General features: G+C 36.9%; 1 protein-coding gene across 6 annotated transcripts in view; it reads left to right on the forward strand.

Moving 5' to 3' along the window:
• The window catches only part of KDM4C (lysine demethylase 4C), a 398,790-nt gene that overhangs the window by 223,018 nt on the left and 158,107 nt on the right, over positions 1-17,665 (forward strand). The window contains exon 13 of one of the 6 annotated variants that reach the window (XM_074394786.1): positions 441-17,664. The exons of the other annotated variants lie outside the window; for them this stretch is intronic. Coding sequence (XP_074250887.1) covers positions 441-520 — 80 coding nt within the window. The 3' untranslated portion in view covers positions 521-17,664. Of the gene's footprint in view, positions 1-440; position 17,665 lie in introns of those variants that run through there. 6 annotated transcript variants of the gene reach the window in all.

The following is a 17,665-nucleotide window of genomic DNA, read 5'->3' on the forward strand; positions in this document are numbered from 1 at the left end:
CAAACTCTTCTCACCACTCACCTCTCGTCTTCCACCTCTGCCGCCTGTAGACTCCATATGTGCTTGGTTCTCTTGCACCACTGATCACCTTACACTGTGGTTTGTTATTTGTCCATGTGTTTGTCTCCCCACTCTCATTCCTCTCCTTTGCTTCTTATATCATGTCCTTGGTAGTGAACATTTCACTGTAATCATGGTAGTGTAAATCAATAGGCATTCAAAAGCTGGAATGTGCCGGATAACGCAATCACTAGTCCTTGAAATCAGCCATTAAAAAGTTAGTTGAATACCTCAATGTGTTACATACTGTCATATTAAAAGAAAAATGTAAATCTTTGTCCAGGAAATAGTCTCCCTGTGTATGTGTATAGAAAAACATGTTGTTTTAATTAGCTGTAGAAGTGTGATAAATTATATATTTAATATATCAGCTCTTTCAGTTTTGTATCTTGACAGAGTTGAAAATCTCTTTACCACCGTGCCAACTTCTAGAATTACCTCAAAGTTAAAATGCAGCTGACCCATTGTAGATGCGGCTGGTGCCTTGGAGTTTGAGGGCTTTTGGAGCTGTGACAGCACGTTGGGTCAGTAAGTGACTCCTTCTTAAAGACTAGCTTATTTAGGCTCTGGTGCTTGTTTAGGCTATGGTGGTCCTGAGAATGATCTTGTTTTCCACCCACAAGAAAGGAATACAAATGAATGATGCATACACTGTTGTCTGCAGCACATTAATTAGAGAATGGATTTTTTCCTAGGATTTTTTTTTCTTGATTGCTGAGGAAGGAGTGTCATGTGAGGAAGAAAAGAAGAAAGATCAAGACTAAGTCAGTTCAGAAGTCACTAGTGAACTTAAATTTCCTAATCCTTGCAGTTTGTATTTCTGTTGCTTTATGAAACCATTCTTTGAAACATAGATGTGTGTATATACACCTGTATGGACACACACACACACACACACACACACGCACACGATATTTCCGCACAGAGAATAGTTACCTTGGAGTTGAAAGCCTAAGTTGAATAAGTTAAATGTCTAATAAAAGGGAATTGTTCAAAGGAAGCATGGTCATGGTGTAGCAATTCACTGAAACATTATATAGCTACATAGAATGCTTTCAAAGTATTATATATAGCACTCTGGGGATAATGCCTCCAATATAAGGTTAAGTGACAAAATACAGTTCAGCTAGGTTTGTTTATAGGTTGGAAATATTTTGAGACATATAATTACCTTTTGATGGCTTCAGAAAGTACTTATACCTTTGCAGGTTTAAAATTGTAAAAATATATTTAGGGGTTACAAGTGCAGATGATTACATGGATATAGTAGATAGTGCTGAAGTCTGGAATTTTAGTCTAGCCATCACCTGTGTAGTGTACATTGTACCCATGAGGTAATTCATTTCTCATCCCTCACCAGCTTTGATATCTGTGTTTGCTGTCTTGCTGCCCATTTTGATGTCATTCAGTTTCACAAATGTTTTAAGCTATGGCATGCTTCTTCTGACTAGCATTTTTATCAGCCACGCTTTACACATTCACAATTGTTATAAGCCATGCATGCTTCTTTTGACCAACATTCTCAGCAGCAGCACTTTCCACATTCATAAATGTTTTAAGCCATGGCGTGCTTCTTCTGACTAGCATTCTCATCAGCAGCACTTTATACTTTCACAAATGTTACAAGCCACGGCATGCTTCTTCTGACTAACATTCTCATCAGCAGCACTTTACACATTTACAAATGTTTTTGGCCATGGCACGCTTCTTCTGACTAGCATTCTCATCAATTGTGCCAACTTCAGAACTTCCCTTGCTGTGATGTTGGGCTAATAATCATCCTACATTGACATCAGTATCTGCATACATGCTTTATCGCACCCCATGCCCCTTTTCCTGCCCTCATGGTGCATTGTTTGTTCTTTGAAGCTCTCATGCATTTGTTTCCCAACAGTTTTTATTTTTGAAAGTTTTACTGCATTGTTTTCATAAAAAATGTCCAGCTTTTCCTACTGTTACTTCTAGTTGCTTACTGCTTTTGTGCTTACTGTGTATTCAATCCGCTTGGTTAAGAGATGAGGTTAATGATGTTTCTAATGCAATTGAAAACTAAGGACAAGCTGTGCTAGTGTACAGAGGACTTCGTGAACGTGGCATTCGCTGACACAGTGATACACCTCTGCTCAGTGATTCCCACCATGTGCCAGTGGTGAGTATAGCTAACCTACTTGTGCTGACGGTAGAGTTTTGTTGGAGTCTATGAAAGTTAACTGGAACATTTATAAGAAAATTACAAGACTGTTATTAGGTGATTTTAGTTTTATTTTTTTATGCTGATAACTTTTCATATTTTCTGTAACAAACGTTTCTTTTATATTTGGTCAAACAGGTGTTTTTTACGGAGACTAGGAGTGTCAATATGATAGAGTAGGTAACCTGCTGATACCCTAGTTATGAAACAATTAGAAATAATGGATAGTATAACGTAAACAACTTTTATTTGTGCATGCAGAGGCAAAAATAGCACAAAGGATAATATCTCTCCATGCCTACAAGTTAGGGTCAGTTGGGTCCACCACTCTGTTAACTGTGTGATACCTCTGTGCTTCAGTGCCTGCATTTACAAAGTAGTGATGGCAGCAGCATCTGCCACATGGAAGAGTTATTTTGAGGGTTAAAAAACAGTGTTTGGCATATAATGACTGTTTGTTGTTGTTGTTGTGAGGAGAGGGAGAAAGTGACAGCTGATTGCTCAAGATATGAGGGAAATCCAGAGGGGATTCAGAGAGAGAGGACGTGTAGATTGGCAAGGGAGAGCCAAATTGTGGCAGTGTAGGAGAAATTTGCCACGATCAGAATGGATGCAGAGCTGTCAAAACTAGGATGCTAAAAGACCCCTCAGGCATGCAGAGCTGGAGTCTTAAATGCCTGTACCATTACTTAAGTACACACTTGAGAAAAAGAAAAAAATGGAAAACAAAATTAAGAAACAAACAAAAATAAGAGAGCTTGCTTGCCTGAAACTTAGGCTTGAGTGGTAAAGGGCAACAGGATAGAAGAGAAAGAATTCCTACCCATGTGGTCAAATTTGTACCTTTTATTCTAAATGAGAAATATAAAATGAAACTTACGCTGGCTATTAATGCCTCTAGGGCATCTGGCACAGGCAGTTGCAAAATCTTTGAAAACTCACTGAGGAAAACTCTGGTTGACTAACAATCCATAGATTCTGGAGTTTTGGCTTTCTGCCTGATATGTTCTTTGACTTTGGGTAAGTCTCTCTGGCCTGTTTCCTTCTGTGTAAAATATGAGGCTTGGTCATGAATGATTACTGTTCCTCACCTGTAAGTTCATATATGAGTTTTGGACATTTTGAATCCCCTGAAATAGCATGTGGTGACAGGTTGAGGGCTGCTTTTCCAAAGAGCTGATTGCCATTAAACTAAAGTTTTACTTATAACTCTTCAACTATAATTTTATGATTTCTAGAATAATTAACACAGAAAGATTGAAAGATGCAGATACCAGATGTACTGTGTTTACTCAGGTGCAGAGGCAACCTCATCTGTTAATACAAGCTTGAATATTGGCAATATTCAGATTAAAGCCCTGGTTATGGATCTGATTTTCTTTACTCTGAATTGTCCGAATAACTCTTTATAAATCATCACTTCAGCAAGTACACTACTGTTAAGAGCTGTTAAGCATCTTTTAGAAATTAAAGACAGCTCACACCCTGATCCCTATCTCTGTAATGTCTGCATGCCTCGAGGATTAGATTAAGAGTGTATTTCAGGCAATGTTACAGTAATTTATTTCTTAGGAAGTCTGTATATATTAATATAATAATTCATTCAGTAATGGATTGAATGTTTAAATATAGACATGGAAGAGGTGGAACTAGAGATCTTTCTTAGTGTTTAACCATCATTTAACCCATCTAACCCAGGATATCTGTTGTTTTGAAGACTAAAATGTATATGTTTATTCACATTTAAGTAAGTGAAATCTCAGGAAGTCTGGTTTGACAAAATTTGATTATTTCTCTAAATGGTTTTCTCTAGTTTACATTTCTTTTATTGAAACAATTGTTTACAGGCCAGGCACAGTGGCTCACGCCTGTAATCCCATCATTTTGGGAGGCTGAGGCAGGTGGATCACCTGAGGTCAGAAGTTTGAGAGTAGCCTGGCCAACATGGTAAAACCCTGCCTCTGCTAAAAATGTGAAAATTAGCCAAGTGTGGTGGCACATGCCTATAATCTCGGCTACTCAGGTGGTTGAGGCAAGAGAATTGCTGATACCTAGAAGGTGGAGGTTGCAGTGAGCCGAGATCATGCTATTGCACTCCAGCCTGGGTGGCAGCAAGATTCTGGTTCAAAAAACAAACAACAAAAAAGCACAATTGTTTTTAAGCAATTGAATACTAAACTAGTCCTCAATGTGTTTTCCCAAAACTAGAACTGCCCGCTGATTGCACTTCATTCCAGGCTGTTTTTTGTGGCATTGCCTAGGATTTCCTGTGGTATTTTCTGAATACCTTACCTTGTGTCTTCTAGTCATTGTTCTGCTGGTACTTTTAGTACACAGGCTGGCTCTTAGACACTTTGCAATTGTCCTTCAAACAAAAAGACATTACTTAGAAGTGGAGTTTAGAAATAGAAGTAGTAATCAAGGAGTTAGAATTTAGAATTGGCTGTCATCCTTTACCTTTTGTAGATAGGTATTTGGGGAAAAGTGTGCCCTCCTGCCCTGGCAGGCTATTTCTCCCTCCCTTTTTAACTGTACTGATGTAGATTTACCAGTTTTACTTATGCATCTCTTATTTAAAGGATTTATTAAGTGACTATATTGACCAGATATAATAATGGCATCTTTTTGATTTAGAAATTATAAATTTTCTCTTAAGTATTAAATACAAATATTATTTTGAATATTAAAAACAATTTTTTGTTTTCCAGATGCTACTGGGTACATGACTGTCTGCCTTATGGTAGGCAGGCTGCAACCTGGCTTAGTGAAGAATAGGTATATGCCTCATCGAAAGTCTTTTCCCTCTGTAAAAAGTTCTTTTTTCTGCCAATTTTGAAAAATAAATGCTGTTTTATGGCTGCTGCATGTCATGCTCCAAATGTTACTAATTTTTAAATAATGATCTCTTTGTTCCATCAATTCTTATTAGCTTGAGGTAATACTATACTTTAATAATAAGCACATTTATAATTCTGTCAGTTTAAGCAGTGAAACAGCAAATTCAGCAGATTAGTAAGTAAATTGGTTTGGAATGTTTGTTGATAAGACACAGCCAGTGTTTCCCTGCATTATGTGGACATAAAACATTAAATGTTGTTGGCACTCAGATGAAATGGATATTTTATCTAGTGTCTAGGTTTGTAACAATAATGTGATGTTCTCAGTTTAGCTTGATTTCTGTCAGTAAATTCCGTTGGAAGTCCCAGTGGCATTGATTTTTCCTGTAGTATGGTAAATAAAAATAAAAAACACCTTACTTTTATTATGCTAGTGGCTTGGTCAGGTTTTGATTAAATTAGAGGCAAAAAGCTGGCTTTATAATTTATGTGATGCTATTGCTTTCTGTACATTTTACATTCAATTTTAAAACTTTTCTAAACAATGATTGACGTGAAATCTTATGATTAGGTTTCTGAATGTGCTAAAACCATGCAGATTGTAAGATGATAATAAACACTTTGATTCTTTTGAGTTCATGTATGCCTTGTTATTTTTTTTAAACCCACTTGTAAGTAAATTCAACCATAACCTTATTGCTCTTAAAGTCTTATAGAAAACTATTTAGGAACAGATTTTGATAGCCCAGTCTCATGGTACATTCAGTTATTTGGAAAAATAATGATTGTATTGTATGTAAAATTGTCAGTATTTGACAATTTTTTTACTCCATGAAAACTACAATTTCATATAACTCAAATATGTTACTTTGCATTTCTTCCAACCTGAACACAATTTCTTTTCCTTGGAGACATAATATCTTATCCTTATAGACCACTCAGTTAGCACATATTTTGGTACATTTTTTTTCTTTGTTATTTTCACCTTTTCTTTGGTTGTAAAACTGGCTGTGAAGATGGAGAATCAGCAAGGGAAGTTTATGTGTATTTTACATTTTACTTTTATGATGACTTTATGTCTTCATATTCTTTGTTTTGCCACCAGCCAATGAAAATTTGTCGTGGCTGGCAACATTCTGCAGGCTGACATTTGCATACATTGGTCATAGAGGTTAAGTAACATGTCCAAGACTCCCAGCTAGTGAATGGCTAGAAGTTAGCTCTCTTTATCATCTTTTTAATTTTTGTAGAGTTGTTTTAATCCTTTTCCCTTTTAGAGATGTTAGGTTCCCAGGCTTCAGAGAAATGGTGAGATGAGTATATTTTTATACCTGTCAAGTGAGCCTGTAAATTCTGAACTATTTCACTGTTTTATTGTTAATATTCTTTGTTTTGTTTTGTTTTATTTTATAGAGATTTTTGTTGTGCCTTAAAAAATTAGAAACTTCAAGAGAGAGGGTTTGCTATGATATGTAATGTGTTTGAGTATTACATAAATATTTCCATAGTTGTTGATAAAGTCTTTTCTTGAGGAGTAAACTTTATATTACTTTCAATAGTGAGCCACGGATCTTGTTTTAAGAATCTTCTTGGGGATCCCCTAGGAGAAGAGTGAGTCTTTCATGAGCTGACAGGACCATGTAATATATTTTGAAGGGAAACGAGAGGAAGAGGATTTACAGCCTTGTTCTCTTCTTATTTCTATATGCTCCCCTGAATAGTTCATGTCCTTATCTTCCTTAGATGGCATGACGGCTGCCTTACTTTAAGGTCTCTCCTTAGCAGCTATTTTGTGTGTTCTGTTAGATGATGACTCCTATTAGTTGTTGGGTCAAAATATCTATGATTCTTGCTATCATTTACATAGATGACCAATGCTGACTTTTTTTCTGCTGTGGTGAGCTTCTTTTTCATGTACATTGCATCATGTTAGTGTTCTTGCTTGGAGATCTTGTTTTGCCATTTTTTGACTTTGTATTATAGACGCTGTAATAAAATAGCATATGAATCTGGAGATTTTTCTCATGGATAGTTTTTTGTTGTTTGAACCAGAATCTCGCTCTGTCCTCTATACTGGAGTGCAGTGGTGCAATCTCGGCTCACTGCAGCCTCTGTCTCCTGGGTTCAAGCAATTCTCCTGCCTTAGCTTTCTGAGTATCTGGGACTACAGGCATGTACCACCACGCCTGGTTAGTTTTTGTATTTTTAGTAGAGATGGGGTTTCTCCATGTTGGTCAGGCTGTTCTCGAACTCCTAGCCTCAAGTGATCCTCCTGCCTCGGCCTCCCAAAGTGCTGGGATTACAGGCGTGAGCCACTATGTCTGCCTCCCACGAGTAGTTTTGAACTCCATAAATGGAAAGGACTATTTATTTTACTTTCTTATTTGCATAATCTGTCATGTTACCAAGCATATTGTGAATTTCATATGCTTAGTCTTACACCTATCTTTGTTTTTTAATTATAAATTGACAGTTTATAATTGTATAAATCTATGGAGTACAAAACGATGTTACATTTTATTAGTATACTGTGGAATAATTAAGTTAGTTGACATATGTGTCACCTTAAATACATAGCATTTTGGGGTGAGAACATGAAAATTTTCCTCTGTTAGCAAGTTAAAAATGCGTAATACTATCATTCCTCTACAGACTATATGGCTCTGTCTCCTGTTTTGCCTATCTTTGATTTGATGCTCAGAATATGTTCTTCTGGTGCCATGTTGATAGCTAAGTTTCCCAAGGATATGCCAGCTTTCTTCTAGGAGTTTTCTCATTCCTACCATGGTTTGAGAATTGACTGAGTTGGTTTCCTCCTGGTTGTTTTATACATTACTAGTAATCATTCTCTTCAATGGTAGGGCAACTGAAGTCATAGACCTGAAATAACTTGCCCTAAATCACAAAGCTGGTAAGTGGCAGATGACAGGCTTTAAATACTGTCTGTTCAGTTCCAAAGTTTACACTATTCACCTTTTTTTTTTTTTTTTTTTTTGAGACAGAGTTTCGCTATTGTTGCCCAGGCTGGAGTACAACGGCATGATTTGGCTCACCACAACCTCCACCTCCCAGGTTCAAGCAATTCTCCTGCCTCAGCCCCCTGAGTAGCTGGGATTACAGGCGTGCATCCCCACACCTGGCTAGTTTTGTAGTTTTAGTAGAGATGGGATTTCTCTATGTTGGTCCGGCTGGTCTTGAGCTCCTGACCTCAGGTGATCCACCTACCTTGGCCTCCCAAAGTGCTGGGAATCAGGCATGAGCCACCACACCCGGCCACTTTGTTTTTTAGACAGATTGTTGCTCTGTCGCCAGGCTGGAGTCCAGTGGTACAATCTCAGCTCACTGCAGCCTCTACCTCCCAGGTTCAAGTTATTCTCCTGCCTCAGCCTCCTGAGTAACTGGGACTATAGGTGCCTGTCACCATGCCCGGCTAATTTTTGTGTTTTAAATAGAGACAGGGTTTCACTATGTTTGTCAGGCTGGTTTCGAACTCCTGACCTCAAGTGATCTACCTGGCTTGCCATCCCAAAGTGCTGGGATTACAGGTGTGAATCACTGTGCCCAGCCTACTCTTTCAACTTTGTCACACTAACAGCTCCCCAAAATAGCTAGAGTACTGGTAAAAGAAGTTGAGGTGGGCACTGTTTGTTGCCAGCCAGATAGCTTGGTTAATAGTGTAGATCAGCTTCTCAGCATTGTTTTTGTTCATGCATGTTATAAGGACATATATAAAATATGAGCTAATGTTCTGTAAGAAACTTATGCCACACTGATAATGCCATAGTTCCTTGTGAAACCCATTGCCTCAGATTTAGCATAATTATCATGGCTTTTTCATTTGTTTGTCTTGTAATAGGAATTTTAAAGATGTATCCTTTGGTACGTTTCTCTTCTTTAAAGTGTTTATAGATTCGAAATGTATCCTTTTGAAATACTTTAGTATCAGTGTTATTGAGAGGTGATACATAAAGAACAAAAGTATATCATTTCATTTAATTTCTTAAGTGCTTTAGAATTTAAACTGTAGAATTCTCTGCTATTCATTATTACATTAGCATTTTAGGGGAACTATAATGCACAACTTAATTTTTCCGTGATGTCACCACTTCTCAGTAAAATCATACCTAAAGTCTTATAACTTTTTTCTCTTTTGTAGTTTTAAACACAGCTTTATAAACATTTGAAAGTCAGCATTTAAAAAAAATTACTTAAATATGGTTTTTTTTTCCGTATAGTATTCAGTATAGAAATTATGAAGTTCCCAAGTTTGAATCTTCGCCTGTTTCAGTATCTCACTCCTGCACTTACCTCACCCCACAACACTCCCCATTTCCTGCAGGATGTTTGAAACCATATATATATAATGCCTCCCAAGACTGAGATTTTGCTCGAGTACCTGAAACGTAACAGACGCTGCTGTGCTCTTCATAGCAGAGAATGGTGCCATGGCAGCCAGAGCACCTCACTGGAACATCACCCTAAGCAGCAGAATCATTGTGCTGTTTGGTAAAGGGAAATTGTACTGTAGTGGATTTGATAGCTTTTCTCATCTGCTGAGTTCCATCCTTAAGTCCTGGCAGGAGCCCTTTCACAAGTGGCCCAAATGTTTCTCTTAATGGACATCATTTACACGTAGCAAAATCTGTTCAAAGAGACTATATGAGTGTTCTTACTGCAAGGTTTCCCCTAGTTCATAGTTCTCACCTAATATTATTCTGACAGCAGTTTTTAAAAAAACTTTTAAGATGATATATTTTTATAATTACGAAAGGTTAAAAAGCCTCTTTATCTCAAACATTTATCTTTTTTTTAAAAATGGAATTGGCAATATTCCATGTACACCCTTTTGTGTTCCCATTTTTATTGATTTTAATATTATATTCAACTAATATGTTGTATAATGTATATATTCATATTGTATATTTTGTCAGTCTTTAAAAGCATTTCTTCTAATGTGTGCATTATAGAGCTGTGCCATAATTTATTTGGTTATTTTAAAAAAGATTCTTTTGGATAATTTGTAAAGGACATTAATCTCTTTATTGTCATGAATCATATTCAGTGATGTTTTTGAGTGAATGGGAGAATAAAGGCTTTTATTTTCCCTAGGAGGGTAAATGTTTTGATGGAAATACTTACATAGAGGAAATAACTTGGTATCTGTCTAGACTGGCTCTGTTCTAGTCTGTGTTGTCATTTTAAAAGGTTAGTATTTATGGCACACATTTTAAGAAATTTTTTGGATGACCTTTGCAGAGATGATATTGGAGGCCCAGAGGGGAAGTATCATCATGTACTGAAGTACTAGGTTGCACATGCCAACAAATAGCAGCTTTATGGCTATCTCTTGTGACTTGTTGGAAAAACCTGACATTTAAGTAATCTTAGACTCATTTTACAGATTGAGAAATAGGTTTAGAATTATCACCCAACCATGACCATGTAGATTTCATGAATGAAACATTATTTTAACTTAACCTGATAAATTTTTAAAAAGTACATATTTTTAAATTTTCTGATGGATTGGATCAGAGCTCTACACTTAAAGCCATGCTTATCTTAGAGTAGTTTGGTGTCGATTGGACTAATGTTTTCAAATATATATTTTCCAGTGTGACTTTTTCTTTGTGTAAAATTTATTTTCACTTTGTATGAAAAGTAATACAAATTAATGTATATAAAAAGCAACCAAAAATAAATAATTATTAAAATAAATTTTGTAAGTTTACACAGTTGCTAAGAACATCTCAGTGTGACCCTTCCTCACCGTGGGAAGTTTTATTAATCTGTGGGGATATGGCAAATTAGTAAAAGTAGAAAACCTTTGAAGATTCTGTGAATGTCTTAAGATTCTCAAAGTGAATTTGAGCAAGCCTGTCTTATTAGAACCAAAAAGTTTTGAGGATTCCCTGTGCTTCAATTTAATGGGGCTTCTTCTTCTTGGCAAGCAGAGAGAATAGTTTTGGAGATGCATTTACAACACCGTGGGAAAGGTTAAAAAGGGAGGGTTGTAAGCTGGCTGTGAGTGACTAATTACTGTGATTTTATCTATAGGTAATTGTAGACACTGAAGTTATGGTCAGTTTCATAATACCCAGCCTGCACACACACATATAAATCAAGTATTTTTGTTTTAACTCATATTTCTTCTTGATGACTATTCTTGGGTCCTGCTTGCATAGCTATTTCTACTACCTTTGTCCACGAGGTTTTAATTCTGCCAGAAATATTCAGAGTAAGAGGCAATGATTGGTTTCTTGGGTCTAAGTGAGAATGAATACTTTTAATACTACTATAAAACAATTTTAGTCTATTGTGTATATGATCCAGGAGTTTCATCTATAGGCAACTTTGAAAAAAATGAAACAGTTTATAAAATAAATTTTTGTTTTTATTGACATGGCGATTAAAAACGTGAAAAAAGCAATTGAACGTATTGTTGGTAAGGCAGCAGTATTTTCAACAGCTTTCTTCAATACATTTATCCAAGTTGGTATTGGGTTTCCCCATGCCCACCTCACGGTAGTGTTTGTTTACGGGCTGGGCCTCTTACATAGGATGATCCTTTTAGCTAATGCTTATGTTTCCTTATTTAGGACAAAGTTTCTGATACCTTGGTTCTTGGTATATTAGGGTTCTGCAAATTCTGAAAGGCTTATATGGATTTAAGGAACTGCTTTGTATTTAGACTCATGGTTTTCTTGACTACATGTTACTTGCTACAAGAAATGACGATGTTTTTGTAAAAATTTAAGTCTAGGAGTCTGGGGTTTCCACTATGAAGTAAGAGGCTCACTGACTGGGAAAGAAAAAAATTAAGTACTATTGGCATACAATTTTTTTTTTCTTTCAATTTCTGGGAAACCTTGGAGACATTCATGAAGGAACTTAAGGAGAAAGGAGGCCTTTTTGCTGTGTTGACTCTTGTTTTCTTTTTGCTGAAGGATTGCAAATTGATTAAGGCAAGCTGTTTATGAAGTTATTGCTTGGCTGTAAGAGCAAAGCCTACACCAGCTCTTTTTTTTTTTTTTTTTTTGAGACGGAGTTTTGCTCTTGATATCCAGGCTGGAGTGCAATGGCGTGATCTCGGCTCACTGCAACTTCCGCCTCCCGGGTTCAGGCAGTTCTCCTGCCTCAGCCTCCTGAGTAGCTGGGATTACAGGCATGTGCCACCATGCCCAGCTAATTTTTTGTATTTTTAGTAGAGACAGGGTTTCACCATGTTGACCAGGATGGTCTCGATCTCTTGACCTCGTGATCCACCCGCCTCGGCCTCCCAAAGTGCTGGGATTACAGGCTTGAGCCACCGCGCCCGGCCTACACCAGCTCTTTTTAAGACCTGTATTGTTTAGCAGTGACTGTGATAATAGTACTTTTAGAAAAATATACATGTACATGCCACTGGTTCTCAGTCTTTTTGGTCTCAGGAAGCATTATGTTCTTAACTTTTGAGGACCTAAAAGAAGATTCTTTTATTTTCTTTTTTGTGGGTTTATTTTATTGATACTTATTTACTGGAAATCACACCAGAGAAATTTAAATTATATTAATTCATTTAAAAGTGGCAGCCAGAACTTCATTTACATAAAGTTACATTTATTTTCATTAAAAAATGATTTTTCCCAAACCATAAAAAATAATTAGAAACATCAGCAAGTCAGTGCAATATGACTTCACGGCACTTGTCCCCTGGCAGAAGCATCAATTTAAAAACTCTCAATCCTGAAAAATGCCTTCAAAAGAGCTAAGAGAACCAGATGAGAGATGATGGCATGTGGGTGTAGCACAGTAATGGGAAAAGATGCATTGAAGTGATAGGAAGGACAGTTTTACATTACCTGTATTATCATCCCCTAAACTCAGGCAGTACAGTGAGGAGAGGACTAGGTATACCTTTGTGGGAAGGAGAGTGATGTGAGAATCAGATTTTGCCTCAGATCCCAATCTAAGGTCTGTTGCAATGAAACCCAACACCCCACAGTCCCACAGCCCTAGATTACTGGCTGGTACTTGCAGACTGTCCTTCCAGGATTGCCCCAGTGTCAGGGCATCTCTCAGCCTCAAGACTAGCTTAAGTGCCAGGTCAGTACCTACATCCTTAGACTCCAGACCAGCACCCACGGAGCTAACCTCTTAAGCCTGCCTCAACAGTAGCCAGCATTTGTAGTCCCGGACTCCATACCCACTCCAGAGCAAAGATAGCCCTCACAGACCCAAGCTCCAAGCTGGTCCCCTGGTCTAGGATCTAGACCAGCCATTGTGGACCTGAGTTTCATGCCTGCCCCAGTGAACCCAGGGTACAGGTCTACGACAGAAGATCCTGGCATCGGGCCAACTCCCACAGAACAAGGATCCAGGACCATCTCTGTGTTTCCAGTTGATAGGGATCCACTGGATCTTTAGTGCCAAGCTGGCCCACATTAACCCAAGATCCTGGCCTGACTCAGTAGACCTAGGCTCTCTTTTGGAAAGTGTCTGTTCGTGTCCTTTGCCTAGTTTTTGATGTTTTTTTTTTTTTTCTTGTCAATTTGATTCAGTTCCTTATATATGCTGAATATTAGACCTTTGTCCAATGCATAGTTTGGAATAATTTTCTCCCATTCTGTAGTTTGTCTGTTCATCCCGTTGTTGTAGTTTCCTTTGCTGTGCAGATGCTTTTTAGTTTAATTAGATCCCATTTGTCAATTTTTGCTTTTGTTGCAATTGCACTCCAAAAGCACAGGCAACAAAAGAAAATTTATATATATGGGATTTTATCAAACATGCTTTTGCACAGGAAAGGAAGAAAAGAACAGAGTAAAGAGACAACCTACAGAAAGTATGGGAAAATACTTAGAAACCATATCTCTGATCAGTTGTTAATATCCCAAATATATAAGGAAATTAAACAACTAAGTAACAAGAAAATCATAAGGATTAAAATTGGGAAAAGGACCTGAATAGATATTTATCAGAAGACGTAAAGATGGCCAACAGTTATATGAAACAACACTCCATGTCACAGCTCATTAGGAAAGTTCAGATGAAAGCCTCACTTCTTATTCCTATTAGAATGGCTATTATCTAAAAGACAGTAAGCTTTGGTTAGGATATAGAGAAATGAGAACCTTTGTACACTGTTGGGAATGTAAATTAGTACAGCCATTATGGATAACGGTATGGAGATTGCTGTAAAAAATTAAAAACCAATCTACCATTTTATCCAGAAATTCCCATCTGGGTATATGTCCAAAGACTATAAGGGAAATGAAATCAATATGTCAAAGAGATACCTGCACTGATACATTCATTCAGCATTATTCACAATAGCTACGATGTGAAATCAATCTCAAGTGTCCATCAGTCAAAGAATGGATAAGGAAAATGTGGTATGTATATACAGTTGAATACTTATAAAAGAAGGAAATCCTGACATTTGCTGCTCCATGGATGAACCTGGTGGACATTATGATAAGTGAATTAAACCAGTAACAGAAAGACAGATACCACATGGTCTCACTTACATGTGGAATCTAAAAAAGTCAAACTTGTAGAAGCAGAGATTAGGGTGGTAGTTACTAGGTCTGCAGATTGGGGAGATGTTAGTGATATTTTTTTGCAAATGTCTTTAGTGTTGGTTTTAATAAAAGGCAACCAGATTACTTTATTTGCTTCTGCATTCAATCTCTTAGGAAAATTTCGGCTTCCCATAGACAATGTGGTTGGAAAGGGAGCAAACAGTATTTTAATAGCCTTTCTAGATAGTTATGGACATTCTTCTTTGACTCTTTATCAGAAGCTGACAAATAGTAATTTAGTTTCAGTGTGGAATCTAAAATCGTATCAGTGAACTTTTTGAACTCTATTAAGTTGAAAATTCATTGGTATGTCTTGTATTTTAAATGGCTTTTTCATCCATGCATGATATTTAATACTATGCATTAGTAAACAAAGATCTGAGTTATCCAGATCTTTTAGATATTGACACATCTCTGTATCTGGTATTAAAAATCACATTCATTTTATTATCACTTTCACCAGAGACAGTTCTAAGCTTTTGGAAGCTGTTGAACTTACAATAATGGCTACAAATTTTCTAGAAATTTTAATTGTGACTCCTAAGTTTGATTTTTATCATTGTTGACGAATACTCTAGTTTTTTTTTTTTTTAAATGACCCTTTTTTTGGTTTATTTTCAAGAAAATTCCTGCCAACCACCCAAGTCTGAATGATTGTAGTTTGCTAATAATTTTTTTCATGGAAAAATGGTGTTCCATGAAAATGGCAGGTAATTCAACCTGCAATTCAATTAATTGCACAAGTGCTTTTTAAAAGATCACTGTTGAACTTCAGTATATACAGAAATATTGTATACATACATTCCTTTTCTTCACGGATTTAATAAAATTGATGCCCCCCCCATCAAGGTATTATTAAGAGAAACTACCTTTTTGTTCCCTCTGTTATTATAAGGTAGTCAATATAATGATTGCTTTGGTGCCACTACCTTGATTCATGCTGAGGCACCAACAGTTTTACTCTCTACTGGTTTATATCACCGTTCCAGATCTCAGCTGAGTAATATAGGTAAATAACATGTGTGTTATTCTGAAAGTAGTTTTGACTCTACAGATGCCATGCAACAGGATTGAGCATCCCCTGGAGTTCACAGATCATATTTTGAGAACTGCGGTTATCCTTCAATTCCAGTTGAATCCTTGAACATCATTGGTTTGAGTTGTTTGGGTCTCCTTACATGCAATTTTTTTTTCAATGAATACATTAGAACATTTTTTGCTAACTTGGAATAATTCGAAAAAACTCTCAAATGAAACATGTAACCTAGAAATATTTTAAAAAAAGAAAAAGACATGTCATGAATGCATAAAATATATGCAAATACAACACCGTTTTATCATTTACTACCATAAACATAAATCTATTATAAAAAGTTAAAATTTGTCAGAACATAGGCAGACAAACACAGATGTAACCAAATACAAAGGTGCAGTATTAAATCATAACTCCATAAAATTAGCTGTAATATGTCCTGTGCTATAATAATTTTTTAGACATCTTCTCTTGCTATTATGGTGAGGTCAAGTGCTGCGAGAAACAATTTACATTTAGAGTCAGATTGCTTCATTGCAGATATAGGCAAAAGTTCTTTTGTTTTCAAACACTCTACCCATGGGTGAGTACCACACATTTTCCATTGTAAAAATAATAACAACCACCATGATAACATGATTATTATAATGATACCCTTCATGCTTCAGTTGGCATTTGATATATTTTGAGTTATTTTCAGCCTTACTCAGTCCTTCTCATTTTGCCATCAGTGCAAATCTAATTTGACGTTTCTAAAATAGGTAAGTCAACATGGCAAGGGCTGGAACACACTCACTTACCAGTGCATTGTAGTTAAGCACATTGCTCTACAGTATTCATTTATCAGACTATGAAAGCTACTCATGTGGATGTTTAGAATGTGTCACAGCCCTAGACTGTGCAGCTTTTATTCTGGCCACTTGCTCTGAGGTACTGTCCTCTGATACAGGGATGAAGAATTTTTTTCTAACATGTTGCGTCTTTCTGTATTTTTGTGGTGCTCTGTAACATTTTGTAAAGTGCTGTTGTTGTGGAGTAAATAAATACACATTTTAGGCTGGGTGAGGTGACTCATGTCTGTAAGCCCAGCACTTTTGGAGGCCAAGATGGGTGGATCACCTGAGGTCAGGAGTTTGAGACCAGCCTGGCCAACATAGTGAAACACCATCTCTACTAAAAATACAAAAAAAATTAGCCAGGCATGGTGGTGGACGCCTGTAATCCCAGCTATTCGGGAGGCTGAGGCAGGAGAATCACTTGAACTCGGGAGGCGGAGGTTGCAGTGAGCTGAGATCACACCATTGCACTCCAGCCTGGGTGACAAGAACAAAACTGTCTCAAAAAGGGGAAAATAAAGAAACAAGCATTTTAAAGACTTGACCCTCTAGGGGTATTTTATGGAAGAAATGAGAAGATCTGACAAGGGATTTTCTTTTATATCCATATAATGCCAGTATATTGCTTGGTACTTTATAGCTGCTCTGTAAATGTTAATTGTAATAAATTCTTGAACCCAGAAGTTAATTCAACGAAGTTCAATTAAACTTTTATTGAGCCATGTACTATGTTAGATGAAGAAAGTAAAAATATTGGCAAGGTAGTTTCTGGGTTGTGAATTTCTCTGATAACTAGAAGATAATCTCATACACATAAACCTGTTTTAGCACTGGAGCTTTTACCGTAGCAGTAGAGACACGGAAGGAGTAATGTGGGAAGGAGGGAATAGGGAAATTATTTCTGTCAGGGATGGTAGGGCCGCAAAATGAGGGCAGTTATCCGGCCTTGAGATCTGATCTAGTGTTTGAGGCCTGAGGACGATTGTAAGGCAACGTCTCTTATTTTACCTCTCTCAGGATTTATTTGAAAGACAAAATAGATTTGGTTTCTGGCCTTAATATCACAGATTCTGTTGAATGTTTGCGTCTTTTGTATCCAGGGTGATGGTTTTCCCTGGTTTCCATGTTCACGGTATTTTCATGCCTTTTCC

This window comes from Saimiri boliviensis, chromosome 2 (genome assembly GCF_048565385.1).
Source record: "Saimiri boliviensis isolate mSaiBol1 chromosome 2, mSaiBol1.pri, whole genome shotgun sequence".
NCBI classification, from domain to species: domain Eukaryota; kingdom Metazoa; phylum Chordata; class Mammalia; order Primates; family Cebidae; genus Saimiri; species Saimiri boliviensis.